Source organism: Phoca vitulina, unplaced genomic scaffold, assembly GCF_004348235.1.
Source record: "Phoca vitulina isolate PV1807 unplaced genomic scaffold, GSC_HSeal_1.0 scaffold3, whole genome shotgun sequence".
Taxonomy (NCBI): domain Eukaryota; kingdom Metazoa; phylum Chordata; class Mammalia; order Carnivora; family Phocidae; genus Phoca; species Phoca vitulina.
Window position 1 is genome coordinate 50,237,904 of NW_022589706.1, and position 18,684 is coordinate 50,256,587.

Genomic DNA, 18,684 nt, shown 5'->3' on the forward strand with positions numbered 1-18,684 from the left:
TCTTTCTTTCTTTCTTTCTTTCTTTCTTTCTTTCTTTCTTTCTTTTTCTTTCTCTCTCTCTCTCTCTCTTTCTTTCTTTCTCTTTCTTTTTCTCTCTTTCTATAGTTTTGAGGGAGGAAGAGCTGGAGGTTTGTTTTATTTCATTTTTTAATGAAGTATCTTGTTAGGATGTTAACCTTTTGTTACATAATTTTTGCAGGTGGAGGGAGCTCTGTAAGACGAAGTTCAGATTAAATATTAATAGGTGGCAAACTTATTTTTTAAAGTGTTTATTTTATTCAACAATTCCATACCTCACTCACTGATCATCATGACAAGTGCACTCCTTAATCCCCATCACCTATTTAACCCATGCCCCCACCCACCTCCCCTCTGATAACCATCAGTTTGTTCTCTATAATTAAGAGTCTGTTTCTTGGTTTCTCTCTCTCTCTTTTTCCCCATGCTCATTTGTTTTGTTTCTTAAATTCCACATATGAGTGAAATCATATAATATTTGTCTTTCTTTGATTTATTTTGCTTAGCATTATACTCTCTAGCTCCACTCATGTCTTTGCAAATGGCAAGATTTCATTATTTTTTATGGCTGAAAAAATATTCTATTGTGTATGTATACCACATCTTTTTTTTTCAAATTTTTATTTACATTTTAGTTAACATATAGTGTAATATTGGTTTCAGGAGTAGAATTTAGTGATTCATCACTTACATAATAGCGTATCTTCTTTACCCATTCATCTGTCCATGGACACTTGGCCTGCTTTCATAATTTGGCTATTGTAAAGCTGCTATAAACATCGGGGTTCATGTATCCCTTTGCACTAGTGTTTTTGTATTCTTTGGGTAAATGCCCAGTAACACGATTACCGGATCATAGGGTAGCTCTATTTTTAACTCTTTGAGGAACCTCTATACTGTTTTCCACAGTGGCTGCACATCAGTTTGCATTCCCAACAGTGCAAGAGAGTTCCTTTTTCTCCACATCCATGGGTGGCAAACTTTTTAACGAAAAAGTTAAGAAATAAAAATTCAAAGATTTAACAAGCCTAATTAGTATGCTCACCTTTATGAAGTTTTATATATTTTAACTAATATACCAATATGAAGAGTTCTAGGGTATTTCATAAATAGGAGTATATAAAGAGTAGAAATCTAGAACTATAATGACAACAAAATTAAAGTTAATTGAATATCATAAATCAGAAAATATATATTGTTTGATAATAATATTGGGATTTTTAACTGTTTTTAACTGTAGAAATTTCAGTTTAGAAAGATTAGGCTTCTACTTCTAAACCAACTAGATCCTGATACAGCATCAATTAAACCTAAAAATATAAAGTATATCCTTGAACATAATTCCTATCTACTCTATGTATAACATCTCTCTTTTCCTGGACCTTGGAGCTAACACACTGGAGAATTTGGGGAGTAGTCAATGCAGGTCATATGATTTCAAATAGTAAAAAGTTATTAGGATCTTAACATTTTCATCTCTACTTCACTGAAAATAAATGATTGTATAAAAAGATGTATTTCCATAGTAATACAAAGGCTTACTAAGCAAATGATTAAATATGCCTCAATACATCATTTTAATGTTTCAAGAAATTTTTACTTGAAGGTGGTACCAGTTACGCTCAGTGTCTCAGCTTTGATCTAGAAAAAGTACTGTTAGTCACACTTTCTCTCCAATTGGCAAAGTAACTCTTCACCAGGACCCAATGTTGTACTGACCTTCTGTGGAATCTGGGCAAAGGCTGAGGCAATGAGATTGGCTCTTTCATCTTTGAGGTTTTTGACCATTGATCCCAGAGAAAACACCACAATACCATCTTCACCTGAACTTTGGACAAATTCTTCCATTTCCTACAGTGATAAAATTCTCTTTATTACAAACATGCAGGATCACGGGGTGGGGGGAATTTCATCTATTCTTCTAAATAGGCAGAGTCAAGAGATGTGTCAGAGACGTTAGACTCGTTCTCTCTTCTGCCAAAGAGAACCATCTAGTATCTTTAAGAGGAAGTATGTTTCTGAAAACTATGGCTTAAATATATAATGAGTGATTACAAATAAAGGCATAGAACCAAACCATTATACAAAGAGAATGGGCAATAAGAGACAGCTCTTCCCATGGTTCATGGAACTCTTACCCTCAAGGCTTAATTTTATGAACCAGCAGAGATGTTTGCAAACAGAAATATTCCTTGTAAGGAAACCCAAAAAAGGGTCCTAACTAGACTTTTAAAATGTGTACCATGTCAGTTTACATCTAAAAATTATTAATAAATCAATCCAACTCCCTGTTAGGCATTCGGGGTATTTTTCTCATGTTTATTCTTTTCCTGATTAATAGGGCTAAAAATGATTTTTTTTTTTTGGAATTGAGATATATAGTAATACATTTTAAAAGGTAAACTTCTGCTATTTTTTTTATCATGATAACATTTATGAGACAGTGTTTCTCTACCTTCCCACAAGTAGCTGACATGCCTTAATTTGAACCTTAGCACAGTGGTAAATATAAACTTCTCTACAAATAAAATCCTCTGGGTCACCACTTAACAATTGTGCAAGTTAGGCACTGCAAAATCTGGGACTGGGGTCTTTTGCATTATAATCTATGTGAATGTCAACTTCTAGAGATGTGTCATGCATTCCCTGTGCATTTATTTGTGGCTTCCCTGCAATATTTCTCAATATATTTATTATATTTCTCAGTTATATTTATTTATTTATTTCTCAATGTATTTCCCAATTTAAGGCTAGTAAAATTACTAGGGAAAGGATGATGTCATAAATGAAAGCTATCTTTTAGCTTAGAAAATGTTAGGAGAATATCTCTGAAGTCCCAGGAATTGGTATTTTGCCATTTTGATTCATCCCTTACGAGACAGTGATGGAATAAACACACACATGCACAAACACACATATATGAAAATTTACAAATCTAGCAGTTGGGTTTAGATTCCTGATTTGGCTGTCTTTCATTGCTTTTTTTCTGTGTATGCAGTGACTGGCATAACTTTTTCATCAGAGATATAAGCTTTGATTGGTGTTCATATTGCCCAAATGTTTGTATTAGTAATTGGGTTTGGAATGGAATAATTTCTCCCTCTTGTAAAACATGTCTGAGTTGTTTTGTGAAATTGTGTATATGAAAAATGAGGATGGGAGGATGAATATAATAGTGTGGCACAGGATATTATCTACTGAGCCAAGGATATGTCCTGTCTCTTTCTGTACCTTTGTTTAGATATTGGTTTATTATTTGCTATAATAACATTCAATAGAGCTGCAGCTATAACTAGACTGGTAAGAAAAGCATATTCAGAATCCTAAAATAAAATTTAAGCTTAAATGTGCATCTTACCCTAAATAGAAATCAAGAACTCTCCTGAGAACACTATTTAACCTGCAATCTTCTACAGAGATTATGCTATTTTACCTACAACCCAAGCAAATGAGTGTCTGCCTCCTCAATCCCTTGATGTTGTTGATAAAGATAGTTGTTGATAGTTGTTGATAAAGATAGTTGTTGATAGTTGTTGATAAAGATAGTTAAATACAATATTTTTATCATGTTTATCTATTATTCTCTTTTATGTTTCAATATTGTCTTCTTCCAACACTTTTGGCTGTCCACATTTATTTGTTGGTGACTGGAATGTGGTATCCTTTTCATTTCAGAAAAAAACAGACATCATGATCTTAAAGAAGGAATTCAGGGTTTGGGTCTCTTAGTTCTATGACGTCTTTATTTTGATGACTCCTAATCTGTTTCTAATGCTCTTTGCTAAAACCTAGACCTTGTATTACCCAAATGATTACTAGAAATATTCACCTGAAACTTTATTTGGCTCCTTAAAGTGAATAGGTCCACAAGTGAATTCATCATTGTCATCTCAAAAGAGTTCTTCCATGAATTATTTTTTATCTCAGGAAGATCACTATTATCCAAGAAGTGCTACCTGATTCCATGTCTTCTGTCAATACTTACTTCTTCTTACTGACAAAACTCTGGAATCTACCTGAGAGTTCTCATGAAAGTATCTTTATCACTCAAACAATCAGAGTTAACTGTCCCAATTCATAACTCCATCATGCTTGTTAGGAAGACTATAGTAATCTCCTGAGTAATTTCCAAGGCCCTACATTCCTGTTGCTTCAATCCAGTACCCAAACTGTAGACACACTGAAATTTTAACATGCCACTTGATTCACTTCTTTCTTTAGCCATAATGTCAAAGTGAAGTCCAAAAAAGGTAATACCAGTAATAAGAGACCCCTATGATTTGTAAAATAGATTTGGAGTAGCAAACAGCATGTCTCTGTTATTGAGACAGTACACCTTAAAGAAATATCAGCATTATCTCATAAGGTACAAAAGAAATCCTCCACTGTAATAGACCTACCTTAGGTAATGGTTTGGCAGGTTTACAATGCAACCCTCCTACAAACTCAAAATTAGGTAAGTATGGACGAGGAAATTCAAAATCCCAATACGTCCGAATTAACCAAATTTCTGCTTTTCCCATAATCTCACATAATGTAGTGGGTCTTCCTGGAGAAAATGAAAAAAGTTGTGTGAAGGTTATTTATATATATTTTTGTTGGGATACAATTTACACTAATTTACTAACAAGCTATTAAGGAAAAAATAAATCTATGTCTCCTAGATTATTTATCACATCTAGATGTTAAAAGGAAGGGGAAATTACAAATTTTAGGATTAGTCATTCCATTTCTTTGAAAAAAGTTGATGCTATTTTGATAAGGATTGCATTAAATGTGTAGATTGCTCTAAGTAGCATTGACATTTTCGCAATATTTGTTCTTCCAATCCAAGAGCATGGAATGTTTTTCCATTTCTCCGTGTCTTCCTCAATTTCTTTCATGAGTATTCTACAGTTTTCTGAGTACAGATTCTTTGCCTCTTTGGTTAGATTTATTCCTAGGTATCTTATGGTTTTGGGTGCAATTGTAAATGGGATCGACTCCTTAATTTCTCTTTCTTCTGTCTTGTTGTTGGTGTATAGAAATGCAACTGATTTCTGTGCATTGATTTTATATCCTGACACTTTACTGAATTCCTGTATGAGTTCTAGCAATTTTGGGGTGGAGTCTTTGGGTTTTCCACATAAAGCATCATATCATCTGCAAAGAGTGAGAGTTTGACTTCTTCTTTACTGATCAGATGCCTTTTATTTCTTTCTGTTGTCTGATTGCTGTGGCTAGGACTTCTAGTACTGTGTTGAATAGCAGTGGTGATAGTGGACATCCCTGCCGTGTTCCTGACCTTAGGGGAAAAGCTCTCAGTTTTTCCCCCATTGAGAATGATATTTGCTGTGGGTTTTTCATAGATGGCTTTTATATTGAGGTATGTACCGTCTATACCTACACTGTAAAGAGTTTTAATCAAGAAAGGATGCTGTACTTTGTCAAATGCTTTTTCTGCATCTATTGAGAGGATCATATGGTTCTTGTTCTTTCCTTTATTAATGTATTGTATCACATTGATTGATTTGCTGGTGTTGAATCAACCTTGCAGCCCAGGAATAAATCCCATAGGTTGTGGTGAATAATCCTTTTAATGTACTGTTGGATCCGACTGGCTAGTATTTGGTGAGAATTTCTGCATCCATGTTCATCAGGGATATTGGGCTGTAGTTCTCTTTTATGATGGGGTCTTTGTCTGGTTTTGGGATCAAGGTAATGTTGGCCTCATAAAATGAGTTTGGAAGTTGTCCTTCCATTTCTATTCTTTGAAACAGCCTCAGAAAAATTAGTATTATTTCTTCTTTAAATGTTTAGTAGAATTCCCCTGGGAAGCCATCTAGCCCAGGGCTCTTGTTTGTTGGGAGATTTTTGATTACTGCTTCAATTTCCTTAGTGGTTATGGGTCTGTTCAGGTTTTCTATTTCTTCCTGGTTCAGTTTTGGTAGTTTATACGTCTCTAGGAATGCATCCATGTCTTCCAGATTATCAAATTTGCTGGCATATAGTTGCTCATAATATGTTCTTATAATTGTATTTCTGTGGTATTGGTTGTGATTGCTCTTCTTTCAGAAAAGACCCTGAATAATCAGAGGAATGTTGAAAAGGAAAAGCAAAGCTGGTGGCATCACAATTCTGGACTTCAAGCTCTATTACAAAGCTGTAATAATAAAGATAGTATGGTACTGGCACAAAAACAGACACATAGATCAATGGAACAGAGTAGAGAGCCCAGATATGGACCCTCAACTCTATGGCCAACTAATCTTCGACAAAGCAGGAAAGAATGTCCATTGGAAAAAAGTCTCTTCAACAAATAGTGTTGGGAAAATTGGACAGCCACATGCAGAAGAATGGAACTGGGCCATTTCCTTACACCACACACAAAAATAGACTCAAAATGGATAAAAAACCTAAATGTGAGACAGGAATCTATCAAAATCCTAGAGGAGAACACAGGCAGCAACCTCTTCAACCTCAGCCACAGCAACTTCTTCCTAGAAACATCACCAAAGGCAAGGGAAGTATTGTAGTGTAGTGATCCAAAGTGGTAGGTGCACCCTAATGTTTATAGCAGCAATGTCCACAATAGTCAACCTATGGAAAGAGCCTGGATGTCTATCAACAGAGGAATGGATCAAGAAGATGTGGTATATATATATACAGTGGAATATTATGCAGCCATCAGAAAAGAATGAAATCTTGCCATTTGCAACAATGTGGTTGGAACTAGAGGGTATTATGCTAAGTGTTGCTGGAATGGTAGGGGGAGGGAGGGATGGGGTGGCTGGGTGATAGACATTGGGGAGGGTATGTGTTATGGTGAGCACTGTGAATTGTGTAAGACTGATGAATCACAGACCTGTACCTCTGAAACAAATAATACATTATATGTTTAAAAAAAAAAGAAGGGGCGCCTGGGTGGCTCAGTCGTTAGGCGTCTGCCTTCGGCTCAGGTCATGATCCCAGGGTCCTGGGATCGAGCTCCGCATCGGGCTCTCTGTTCAGCAGGGAGCCTGCTTCTCCCTCTCCCACTCTGCCTGCTTGTGTTCCCTCTCTCACTGTCTCTCTCTGTCAAATAAATAAATAAAATCTTTAAAAAAAAAAAAAGAAGATAGTAGGAAGGGAAAAATGAAAGGGGGGAATCAGAGGGGGAGACAAATCATGAGAGACTATGGCCTCTGAGAAACAAACTGAGGGTTTTAGAGGGGAGGGAGGTGGGGGGAAGGGTTAGCCTGGGGATGGGTATTAAAGAGGGCACATATTGAATGGAGCACTGGTATTATACACAAACAATGAATCATGGAACACTACATCAAAAACTAATGACATAATGAATGGTGACCAACATAGCATAATAAAATAAAATTTAAAAAAAAACAGTTGAAGTGTAAATTTATATAATCATTTTTGAAGTATAAATTTTTGAGCAAAGTCTGAGATTACGTGGTAGGGGAAAATATATAGTTTATACTTTATTTACACTATTGCTCTTATATAACAGGAGACATATACAAATGTTCATAACAGTAGCATTACATAAAAGCTGTATACAGCCAGAAGTCCATCCACAGAATAGCATGGTGTAGTTACACAGTAAAACACTATCTATAGATAAAACTCTATCTATACAGCTTAAAAAAAAAGAAAATACATGATTTAATCACCAAAAGAATATTGAGCATTAAGTAGTGAATTTGTTTGTATTTGTATATTATTCAAAAAACTAAACAATAGTTTTGAGAGAATTGCATATAGATGGCAGATGTAAAATTTTCAAAATGTTCACCAAAGTCAGGCTTATAGTTTCCACTGGAAGAAGTGTGTTTCTAAGGTACTGGCAACAATCTATTTCTGAACTTGGTTATAGAGTATACAGAAGTTAATTTTATTATTTCTTTCAACTGTACACTTACATTTTATATACCTTCTTTGTTGGTATGATATTTTCTAAAATCTGAAAGTAGATGCATAATATTTTAAAATGGATATAAAATATTTTTATGTCTGTGTAAATTAGTTGAAAGTTCCTAAGTCAATTGATGGGTTTAAAATATATTTGTATTACATATTATAGAAAAAAGGCTTAAATTCCCTAATATGTTAGTTACAGGTCAGTAAGATAAATAGATCAGAAGAAAATGAATTGTTATGCACCTCAGAAAAGGTCTGAGGATAAAGGCTAAATGATCCAGCAATTTTAGAGAACATTGTGGCAAGGATGTAAGTGCAATAAATTTAGGACAATATTTTTTGTAATACCAGGTTTGGAACAAACCAAGTAGCTCTCACAACTAGACTAGTTCAATGATTTGTTACATCCATTAAAATGAATACTATTATGTGAATGTAAAGAATAATGTAAATTTCAAAATATTTTGTAGAAAGATGTCAAATCTAGATTTGGTAAGAAGAAAGGCAAAAATGAATATTTAGTAATTCCTCCTATTGAAAAAGAAAAAAAATGTATATAAATACTTATGTTTAGTAATGTATAGATAATGTCTTGATGTAAAGACAAGAATAGTTAATAGTACATATTTAAGAGAAATATGAAGCCAATTATCATTCATTATATATATTTTTGTTCTGTTTAAGTTTTTAAGCCTTTTGTATTAGTTATTTTTATTATGAGATTGAGAATGAAGTTATACTCATGGTGCATTCAGAATTCCCTGATAAAGAACATGAGGGAATGAAGGAATGAAAATCAACAAAAATACATATAGCAAACAAACAAACAAACAAACAAACCAACCCGTTAAAGATGATAGAGTTAAAAATTTGCCACAGATCCTAAGGACTACATATATTCCATAGTATTTATACACGCAGAATCCTATAACTTTCCCCTATTTATCATAGTATGACAAATGGCCTAAAAATTATTGATTAGAACTGGAAAAGCATCTCTAATTATCAGAATATATTTATTTTTCTATGTCTTGCATTTATTTCTGAGAATAGGGTTGAGGCCAAAATCCTGTCTTCTTTACTTTAAATCCATAGAGCCCTACACACTGCCTACACTCAGGTAGTGCTTCCTGGTTCTAAAATTATTTATGGTGAAATCAGAATAGTATAAATTTAAATCATGTATGAAGCTAAGGTTTTTAAAGTGGATTCCTTTGAATATTAGTTTGTGAAACAAAGGATCTATTGGAAAGTCAGTGTTATGGACTGACTTGTGTTCCTCTAACATTCATGTTGAAACCTGGTTATATTTTGAGATAAGTTCTTTAAAGTCAGAATAAATTCTTAAATTGAAATGAGGTCCTAAGAGTGGGTCCTAATCCAATATGACTGGTCTCCTTATAAGAAGAGGAAGAGACACTGGGTTTATGCACACACAGAGAGAAGACCATGAGAGGATATAGCGGGAAAAAAAAAAAGAAAAGCCACATACAAGCTAGGAGGACTGGCCTCTAGAGAAACCAGCTCTGGCAACACCTTCCTTTGTCTTGGACTTCTAGCATCCAGAACTGTGAGAAAACAAATTTCTGTTGTTCATACCACTTAGTTCATGGTATTTAGTTGTGGCAGACCTAGCAAACTAATATAATCAGGGAGTTAAATTAGTCAATATTTCTAATACTCCAAATGATCTTTTGCTTGTCAGTTCATGTTTCTTCATGATTCTCAAAAACAGTTGGAGTAGAAGCCAGCTTCAGTTGATGAAATCAAATAAGAGCTATATATATAAAACTTGCAAAGCAAAACCATTCCTTATTAGAAAAAGCAAGCAATTAAAAAATAGAATATGTGTAATTAGTGACATAAAAAAATGCTATCTTTCAACAACTCAAGCTCTAAACTTTTTTAGTTTTCTATTTAATTTTTCAGTTTTCTGTGTAGTACTCCCTTAAGAGGTATAAAACATCTAGAAAACTTTTCAGTATGACCACCTATGATGAAACAGTTCACATAAGACTTAATAAAGTTTCATCCCACATTTATGAAAGAGATAAGAATGGCAGAGAATGGTCCAACAGGGGAATAATATACATTTTGAATACAATAATCGATGAGTCTCAAAATTTGTGGGTCAAAATTCAAAGTAAATCATATGCCAAAGTTAATCCCATCATTAATATAGTTCAGATTTCAGTTTATTACTGGAATCAGGCAAGGAGATTATCTTACTCTTACAACAAACATTACACTTTTTTGATCAATAAAAAGTCAAATCTCCTCCACTATGAGAACTCAGCATACAAGACTTACTTGTGATATCCTATATCTGATAAAAAATACATCTTCCATTAGAGTGACATTTATTAGTGTGTTTTATATTTTTTTTGTTTTGATAACAGTCTATTACGTATCAAGGTATCTTACAAAAATGGTCAGATGACTGTAAAAAAAGGGTAACCATGACAATATATTTCTTGCCTCTCCCTCCCAATTAGTTATTGATAACAGTTCATTGATATCACCTATAAAGTTTTATGTGGAAGGGAAATTTTTAAAACTTTTCATTTTCTAGACTTTTCTTAAACCTCCTAAGTTTCTTTACATAACTACTTTAGAATGAAAAGCAGTCTCTTACCTAATGCTTCACTGTAAAACTGGTCCCAAAACTGAGTGTCTGGTTGGTGGATCCAGAAGTTAAAGAGAATGGAAAACATTACATTTTTTACCCTTTGCAGAAAGGTCATTCTGTCTGTTAGTCCCGCCATGGTAACGGGCACATAGGAAAGTGGAGCTGGCAGTTTCCCACAGTATCTCTCCACATTGTCACCTATAGAAAACCTTATCGTGTACACAAAAGGGACTGTCAGTAACTCAGCAATCAGCTCTCCACAGGGTACCGCAGGGTCTATGACCATTACATTGTAGTTGGTTGCCTGGAGTTTCTTCATGAAAGACTGGTTGTGGATTACACTCTCACATAGGAGTTTTAAATTTCCACTTATATTAAAAAGGAATTCTTGCAGTTTTATGGCTGACTGCCATCGTGGCAATGTTGGCATAACATTAGTAGCCACGTCTAAAAAATCACTGAATCTTTTTTCAGCAGTCTCTCTGTTATATGGCGTAGGGATCACCTCATATTTCAGTGTGGAAGACTCGTTGTAGTCCACGATGAAACTCTCTGGAGAAACCAACACAGTCACCTCATGGCCCCTTTCCGTGAGTTTCTCCAGAATAATCCTTATATTGAGCCAATGGCTCATGTCACAGGGCCACACCAGCACCTTCCCACAGAATCCACAGCCAGTGTAGCAGAGCTGTAGCAGCACAATTGCTGAAATCCATTTCTTAGATACCATGGCAGCAATTCCCTCACACACTGCTCTACAGAGGTTAAATGTTTGCTGGGCACAGAAGTGAAGAGGCAGTTTAGATACAGATCAAGTTAAAAATTAATTTCTAGAGTTAGGAAATGTCTATGTGTAGAGAACTTTGTCATTGTTGATGGGACACAGTACTATAGAATATTTGTTCAGGAGGAGATATGAAGTATTTAAATATTTTGGAGGAAATGGCTGCAGCATTTTAGGAGTTAGTTTTAAATATATTAAAATAAAAATGATATATTTTAATTGACAATTTTTAAATATAATAAAAGAACCCATTTAATTAAGTCTAGTAGATAATATGGTTTATCTCATAGAACATGATGATTGATAATTTGGGAAAACAAAAATGTAGATCTTGACATAAAGTTGGTTACATGCTAATATATGGATAAGATGCATACATCACATAATAACAGGAGGAATATGCTAAGTATTATATTAAGATACAGCATTTCAGTGCCCCAGAAGATGCTGTCACCCCAATGTGAAAAAAATCACAAAAAGCTTCAGGATGTAGGGTGCATTTCACCTGAGCCCAGAAGCAAAGGTGATGGAAGGAGGGTTCTGAAAGAGAATGAAAGAACAGGAGAAAAAGAATGCTGATATAGAAATCATGGCCATTTATATATACAGTTATCATTTCAGTATGTTCAGAGTGAAGGCTAACACAGAACAGCGCAGACAAGTTAAAACAGGACACTTTGGAGAGTCTTGAATGCTATACTCTGGGTTCAATTTTAATCTCCACAAAGAGGTCTACTGAGATTTTCATATCAGGTTCGGAAAATGATTATATGTGTCCTATAATGAAACTATTCTAGCTTCTAAATAGGATTTGAGTGGTAGAGGAAAAACAATGTGTAAGGGGCTAAAAGTAAATATTAGGAAAGCAAGATCTGATGAGAGTATCAGGGAGAATATAATATTGGTTTGTGAATGGAAAGCATAGAATGATGGCCATATGATTGATGAGAAGTGAGAGATGACTGGTAATTAAAAAACAATGAAGTTCTCAGTTTATAGTTTGAGCAACCAGAGTATGATAATGACTAAGCAAAACCATGATATACAAAAAGAGTAGTAGTTGTGGAATGGTTTTTTGACCTGCAGTGTGTGAGTTAATAATTGAACATGTCTGTGGAGATATTGATTTGGCTGTGAACACTAAAATCTCAAGGGAGGGGTAAATTTAGAAATTTAGATTTTGTGTCCAATCGTCCATCTATATTTCAACCCAATTTCAATTCCTCTACAGATCCTTTAATATTTCATACTTTCAAAAAGCAATTTTTATAAAATGATCTCACTGATATGTGGAATTTAAGAAACAAGGCAGAGGATCATAGGGGAAGAGAGGAAAAAATGAAACAAGACAAAACCAGAGAGGGAGACAAACCACAAGAGACTCTTAATCTTAGGAAACAAACTGAGGGTTGCTGGAGGGGTGCGGGGGGTGTAGGGATGGGGTGGCTGGGTGATGCACATTGGGGAGGGTATGTGTTGTGGTGGGTGTTGTGTGAGACTGATGAATCACAGACCTGTACCCCTGAAACAAATAATACATTGAATGTTAATTTAAAAAACAAACAAACAAAAACCAAAACCAAACAAACAAAAAAAGCAATTTTTACCACACAGTGTATGCCAGATTCTGTACTATGCACAGGGCATAAACAAGAAAGATCACTTCCAGTTCAAAATGACTTCACAGATTACTGTAAAAAATGTCAGTTAAACCAATACTTATTTTACAGACATGAGGGGGATGGATCTTAGATGGTCAGGATGAATTGAGGAGGGCAAGCCCATAAAGGAAGTTGCTTAGTGGAGGAAGAGAATGATGAAATAATGCTTTAGCTAAGTCTTTAAGAGTGATATTTAGCAAGTTGAAAAGTATCACTTGGAAGTAAAAGAGAATACTAATATATCTGTGTTCTAAGAAGTATGACATAGTTATATCAATGTTATATTCAGTTACAAAATTCTATCAAAATATTTGACAAGGACATATTGAAATTTCAAATCCCTTGAGAGTTTTTCTGTTGTCCTAAAGAGATGATCAAAAGTAGAACTGTTTAGAAGATGCAAAAATAAATCTAGGGTCAAATCTCCAATCAACCCTGCTCAATTAGAATTTGTTTATAAGGAAACAAGGCTTCATGACTGCGAACCAGCAAAACCAACAGAAAACACAAATATTAACACAGTGATTTGAAATATTATTATTATTTGAAATGAGATATAAAATTATTTTGTTTAATATGTTTGAGCAAAACCTGAAAACATAAGCAAGGAACAAGAGATTAAAAAGAATAATTGTGAAAATTTGCTAAAGAGCCAAAGAGAATTTCTAGAAATTACAAATTCAACAAATGAAATTTAAAGAGTAAATTAGACACAGCTGTAGAAATAAACAGTGACCCAGAAGAAGAATCTAAAGATATTACTTAGAATTAAGTTCTGAATAAAAAACATGGAATAGAAAATATGATAGAACAGTTAAGAGACATGGAGAATAGACAAAGATATCCAAATCTAGTTGTTGGTTTGACCTACTTGGTGTCTCCTCTCTCAACTCCCTTTCTACTCTATGGAGTAGTAAAGCTGGTCCTTTTCATGCAACCAGCCTGCACAACTAAGCCCCATGTTTAAGTTCTTTCAACCAAATCTCCCAGTTTCTTTTAATTTTTTATAATCATTTTAGGCATAAGGAAGTTACAGATGAAGTATAGAGACTTCCATATACCCTGCAGTAATTATTACTATGGTATTTGCCTAATGGTGATTTACTGTTTTCATTATTTCTTCTGTAGTTGTTAATTGGAATTTTACTGTAAAGGATTGTGAAAGTATGTGTAAATATATGGTTAGTATGATTTGCATAGTCTCACGGAAACTCCTTACAAGATATTTATTAATTACATAGGGAGGATCCTGAAAGACACCATTTTAACTAAGTGATCACAATTATTGTCACTAGGACTAATCTGTCTATATTATGTACCTCCTGATACGCCACACTGTAAAGGACACAAGACTGCTTCTGTAACATTCTTACCAAAAATGCATAATCTCTCTCTAATCATGAAAAAATATCAGAAAAACCCAAATTAAAGGATATTCTAAAAAAAATAACTAGCCAGTACTCTCCATAAACAAGAGGCAAAGAATACTGTGGCAACTGTCATAAGTTGGAAAAAATAAGGACACTGGACAAATAAATTCAAGAGGGGAGTCTGGATTATATATCAGAAAGAAATAAGAACATTAGGATAATTGACAATGTTTTAATAAGGATTCCTAGTTTTGATCATTTTATTATGGTAATGTAAAAGGTTAATATTAAAAACTTAGTCAATTAAAAATCTTTCATTCTATTTTTATTAATTGGAATTTAAGAAATTGGCTGTTTATTACAATTATTTATTTACTTGTATCAGTATAACTCATAAATTTATTTTAGTTTATATATTTTATTCAGTTATTATCATTATTATTTTATTGCTCAAAGTGTCCCAGATTTTGGAAACTGTTTTATGTATTGATTTCTATGTCCTTTTGATATGACCCCATTCTTTTATTTTTAGTTTTTTAGAGATTTTATTTATTTATTTGAGAGAGAGAGAGAGAACACGAGTAGGGGGAGGGGCAGAGGGACAAGCATACTACCTGCTGAGAGGCAGGGCCTGACATGGGCCTCCATCCCAGGACCCTGAGATCATGACTTAAGCAGAAATCAGATGCTTAACTGACTGAGCCACTTAGGCACCCCGGACCACATTCTTTTAAAGCATTTTTTTTACTTTCTGTTACCACAAGATACTTCTGGTTCTACTATTTTCACTGCCTCAACCTTAAAACCAACCATGTCTCCAAAGAGCACTATTTCATTTTATTAGATAATGGCATTTATGATTTCACTCATATGTGGAATTTAAGAACAAAACAGATGAACATACAGGAAGGAAAATAAAAGACGGAAGGAAAATAAAAGAGAAAAGGAAGCAAATCCCTGCTCGTTGTGTTTTTTTCTTTTTTTAAGATTTATTTATTTATTTATTTTAGAGAGAGAGCACGTGCGAGCAGCGGGAGGGGCAGAGAGAGAGGGAAAAAATCCTCAAGCAGACTTCCTGTTGAACATGGAGCCTGACTCAGGGCTCCATCTCACAACCCTGGGATCCAAGAGTTGAATGCTTAACTGACTTTGCTACTCAGGCACCCAAAGAGATTCTTAACTATAGAGAACAAACTGAGGGTTTATGGCGGGACGTGAGTGGGGGATGGGCTAAATGGGTGATGGGTTTAAGGAGGGCACTTGTGAAGAACACTGGGTGTTATAGGTAAGTGATGACCCACTAAATTCTACACCCAAAACCAATTTTATCATATATGTTAACTAACTAGAATTTAAATAAAATCTTAAAAAAAATAAAGTTAAGAAAAATTTTTCAAAAAATCAGGATGAGTATGCTAAGTGTGTTCATTGCTACTGAAATGTTAGTTTTATTCAGCAGATGAAACTAGTAAATATAATTGCACATCCTAATACTGTCATATATGCCTATCTATAGTTACTTCTATATATAGCCTTTTCTGTTTATTCCCAAGTCCTTTCAACAGTGAGAAACCTGTCTCCCAGCACCACTCTGTACTTACTTATCTGGTCAGTTTTAGTAAACACATAAAATAGTTTTAGGATTGTTAGCCCATAGACCTGTAAAAAATTTTTTTGCAACCAGACAATATTTGCCTTATAAATTTATCTTTTTTTTAGATTTTATTTATTTATTTATTTGAGAGCAGGATAGAGAGTACAGGGAGGAGCAGAGGAAGAAGGACAAGTGGACTCCACATTGAGCGTGGAACCTGATGCAGGGCTTGATCCCATGACCCCAAGATCATAACCTGAGCCGAAATGAAGAGTGGGCTGCTTAGAGCCACCCAGGTGCCCCTATATTTATCTCTTAATAGAATTGAGACAGCAGTCAAATTCCCTTGCACAAAGTAAATAGTACACCCATATGATTTTACAGGTATACTCTAGCACATCCTTGTCAACACTCTTTTCTTGTAGTTTTGATTTTAGCCATTCTGACAGGTGTGAAATGATACCTAACCTCACCTGCTTTTGATTTGTATTTCTTTGATGATGAATGATGTTGAGCATCTTTTTATATGTCAGTTGACCATCTGTATGTCTTCTTTGGAGAAATGTCTATTAATGTCTTCTGCCCATTTTTGAATTGGATTATTTGTTTTTGGGGTGTTGAGTTGTGTAAGTTCTTCCTATATTTGGGATACTAACCCTTTGGATATATCATTTACAAATACCTTCTCCCATTCAGTAGGTTGTCTCTTAGTTTTATTGATTGCTTCCTTCACTGTGCACTGTGATATAGTCCCAATAGTTTAGCTTTGCTTTTGTGTCCCTTGCCTTAGGAGACATATCTAGAAAAATGTTTCTATGACCAATGTCAGAGAAATTACTACCTGTGCTCTCTTCTAGGATTTTTATGGTTTCAGGTCTCACATTTGGACCTGTAATTGTACATGGAAAACTTTAAAACACTGATGAAAGAAATCGAAGTAGACACAAATAAAGGGAAAGACATCTTGTGTTCAGGATCATACAAATTAATATTTTTAAAATGTCCATACTACCCAAAGCAATCTATAGCTTCAGTGTAATCCCTATTAAGATTCCAATGGCATTTTTTACAGAAATAGAAAAATGACCCTAAAATTTGTATGGAACCACAGAAGATCCTGAATAGCCAAAATAATCCCAAGAAAAAAGATCAAAGCTGGATGCCTCACACTTCCTGATTTTAAACTATATTTACAAGGTACAGTAATTAAAATAATATGATACTGACATAAAAACAGACACATAGATCAATAGATCAGAATTGAGAACTCAGAAATAAACCCATGCATATATGGTTAACTAATATTTGGCAAGTAATCCAAGAATACTCAATAAAGAAAAGATAGTCTCTTCAATAAATGAAGCTAGGAAAACTGGATATTCTTACGCCAAAGAATGAAATTGGATCTCTATCTTACACCACTCACAAAAATGAACTCAAAATGGTAAAGACAAATATAAGACCTGAAACCATAGAACTCCTAGAAGAAAACATAGAATCAAAGCAGCTTGATATTGGTCTTGGCAATGATTTTATGGATATGACACCTCAACCACAAAACACAAGGGCAAAAATAAACAAGTGGTACCACATCAAACTCAAAAGCTTCTGCACAGCAAAAGAAACAAAGTGAAAAGTTAACCTACAGAATGGGAGAAAATATTTGCAAGGCACATATCTGATAAAAGGTTAATATTCAAAATATGTAGGGGACTCACAGCAGAAGACCTCAAATAATCCAATTAAAAATGGGAAGAGGATCCAAAGAGATATTTTTTCCAAAGAAAACATAAAAATGGCCAATAGGTACATGAAAAGGAGCTCAACATCAATAATCACCAGGAAATGCAAATCAAAATCACAATGAGTTATCATCTCACACTTGTTAAAATGGTTATTATCAAAAAGACAAGTGATAAGTGTTGGCAAAACTGTGGAGGAAAGGAACCCTTGTGCACTGCTGGCGGGAATGTAAACTGGTGCAACCACTGTGGAAAACAGTATGGAGGTTCCTCATAAAATTAAACGTAGAGGTACATATGATCCCGCAATTTCACTTCTGGGTATATATCCAAAGGTAATGAAATTACTGTCTTGGAAAGATATTTGCACTCCCATGTTTATTTCAGCATTCTCACAACAGACAAAATATGGAAACAACCGAAGTGTCCGTTGACAGATGAATGAAGAAGTTGTGATGTATATATCACACAATGGGATAGAAATTAGCCATGAGAAATAAGGGAAACCTGCCATTTTCAACAATACGGATGAACCTTGAGAGTGTTATGCTAAGTGAAGCAAGTCAAGCAGAGAAAGACAAATTCTGTCTGATCTCACCTGTATATGGAAACTAAAAAAAGCCAAACTCATCAGAGAATAGAATGGTGGTTTCCAGGGTTAGAGGTTGAGAGGTGGAGGAAATGGGTGAAGGTGGTCAAAGGGTACAAACTTCCAGTTACAAGATAAATAAGTTCCGGAGATATAATGTACAACATGATGACTATAGTTAACAATACTCTATAATATATTGGAAAGTTGCTAAAAGAGTAAGTTCTACCACACACACACACACACACACACACACAACTGTAACTATATGAGGTGATAGAAGTGTTAACTAACTTTATTGTTGTAGTCATTTTACAATATATGCATCTATCAAATCATTACTTTGTACACTTTAAATTTGCACAATATTATATGTCAATTATATCTCAATAAATCTGGAG

At 34.4% G+C, this 18,684-nt stretch overlaps 1 protein-coding gene across 5 annotated transcripts in view; it reads right to left on the bottom strand.

Moving 5' to 3' along the window:
* Positions 1-18,684, bottom strand: part of LOC116628071 (UDP-glucuronosyltransferase 2A1) — a 44,869-nt gene that overhangs the window by 7,612 nt on the left and 18,573 nt on the right. For 2 of the 5 annotated variants that reach the window (XM_032398171.1, XM_032398161.1), the window contains exons 2-3: positions 4,419-4,567; positions 1,738-1,869 (exon numbers count right to left, since the gene is read on the bottom strand). In XM_032398171.1, the coding sequence (XP_032254062.1) occupies positions 1,738-1,869; positions 4,419-4,567 (281 nt within the window). Of the gene's footprint in view, positions 1-1,737; positions 1,870-4,418; positions 4,568-10,549; positions 11,294-18,684 lie in introns of those variants that run through there. The other 3 variants (XM_032398145.1, XM_032398181.1, XM_032398152.1) reach the window with 2 other exon arrangements.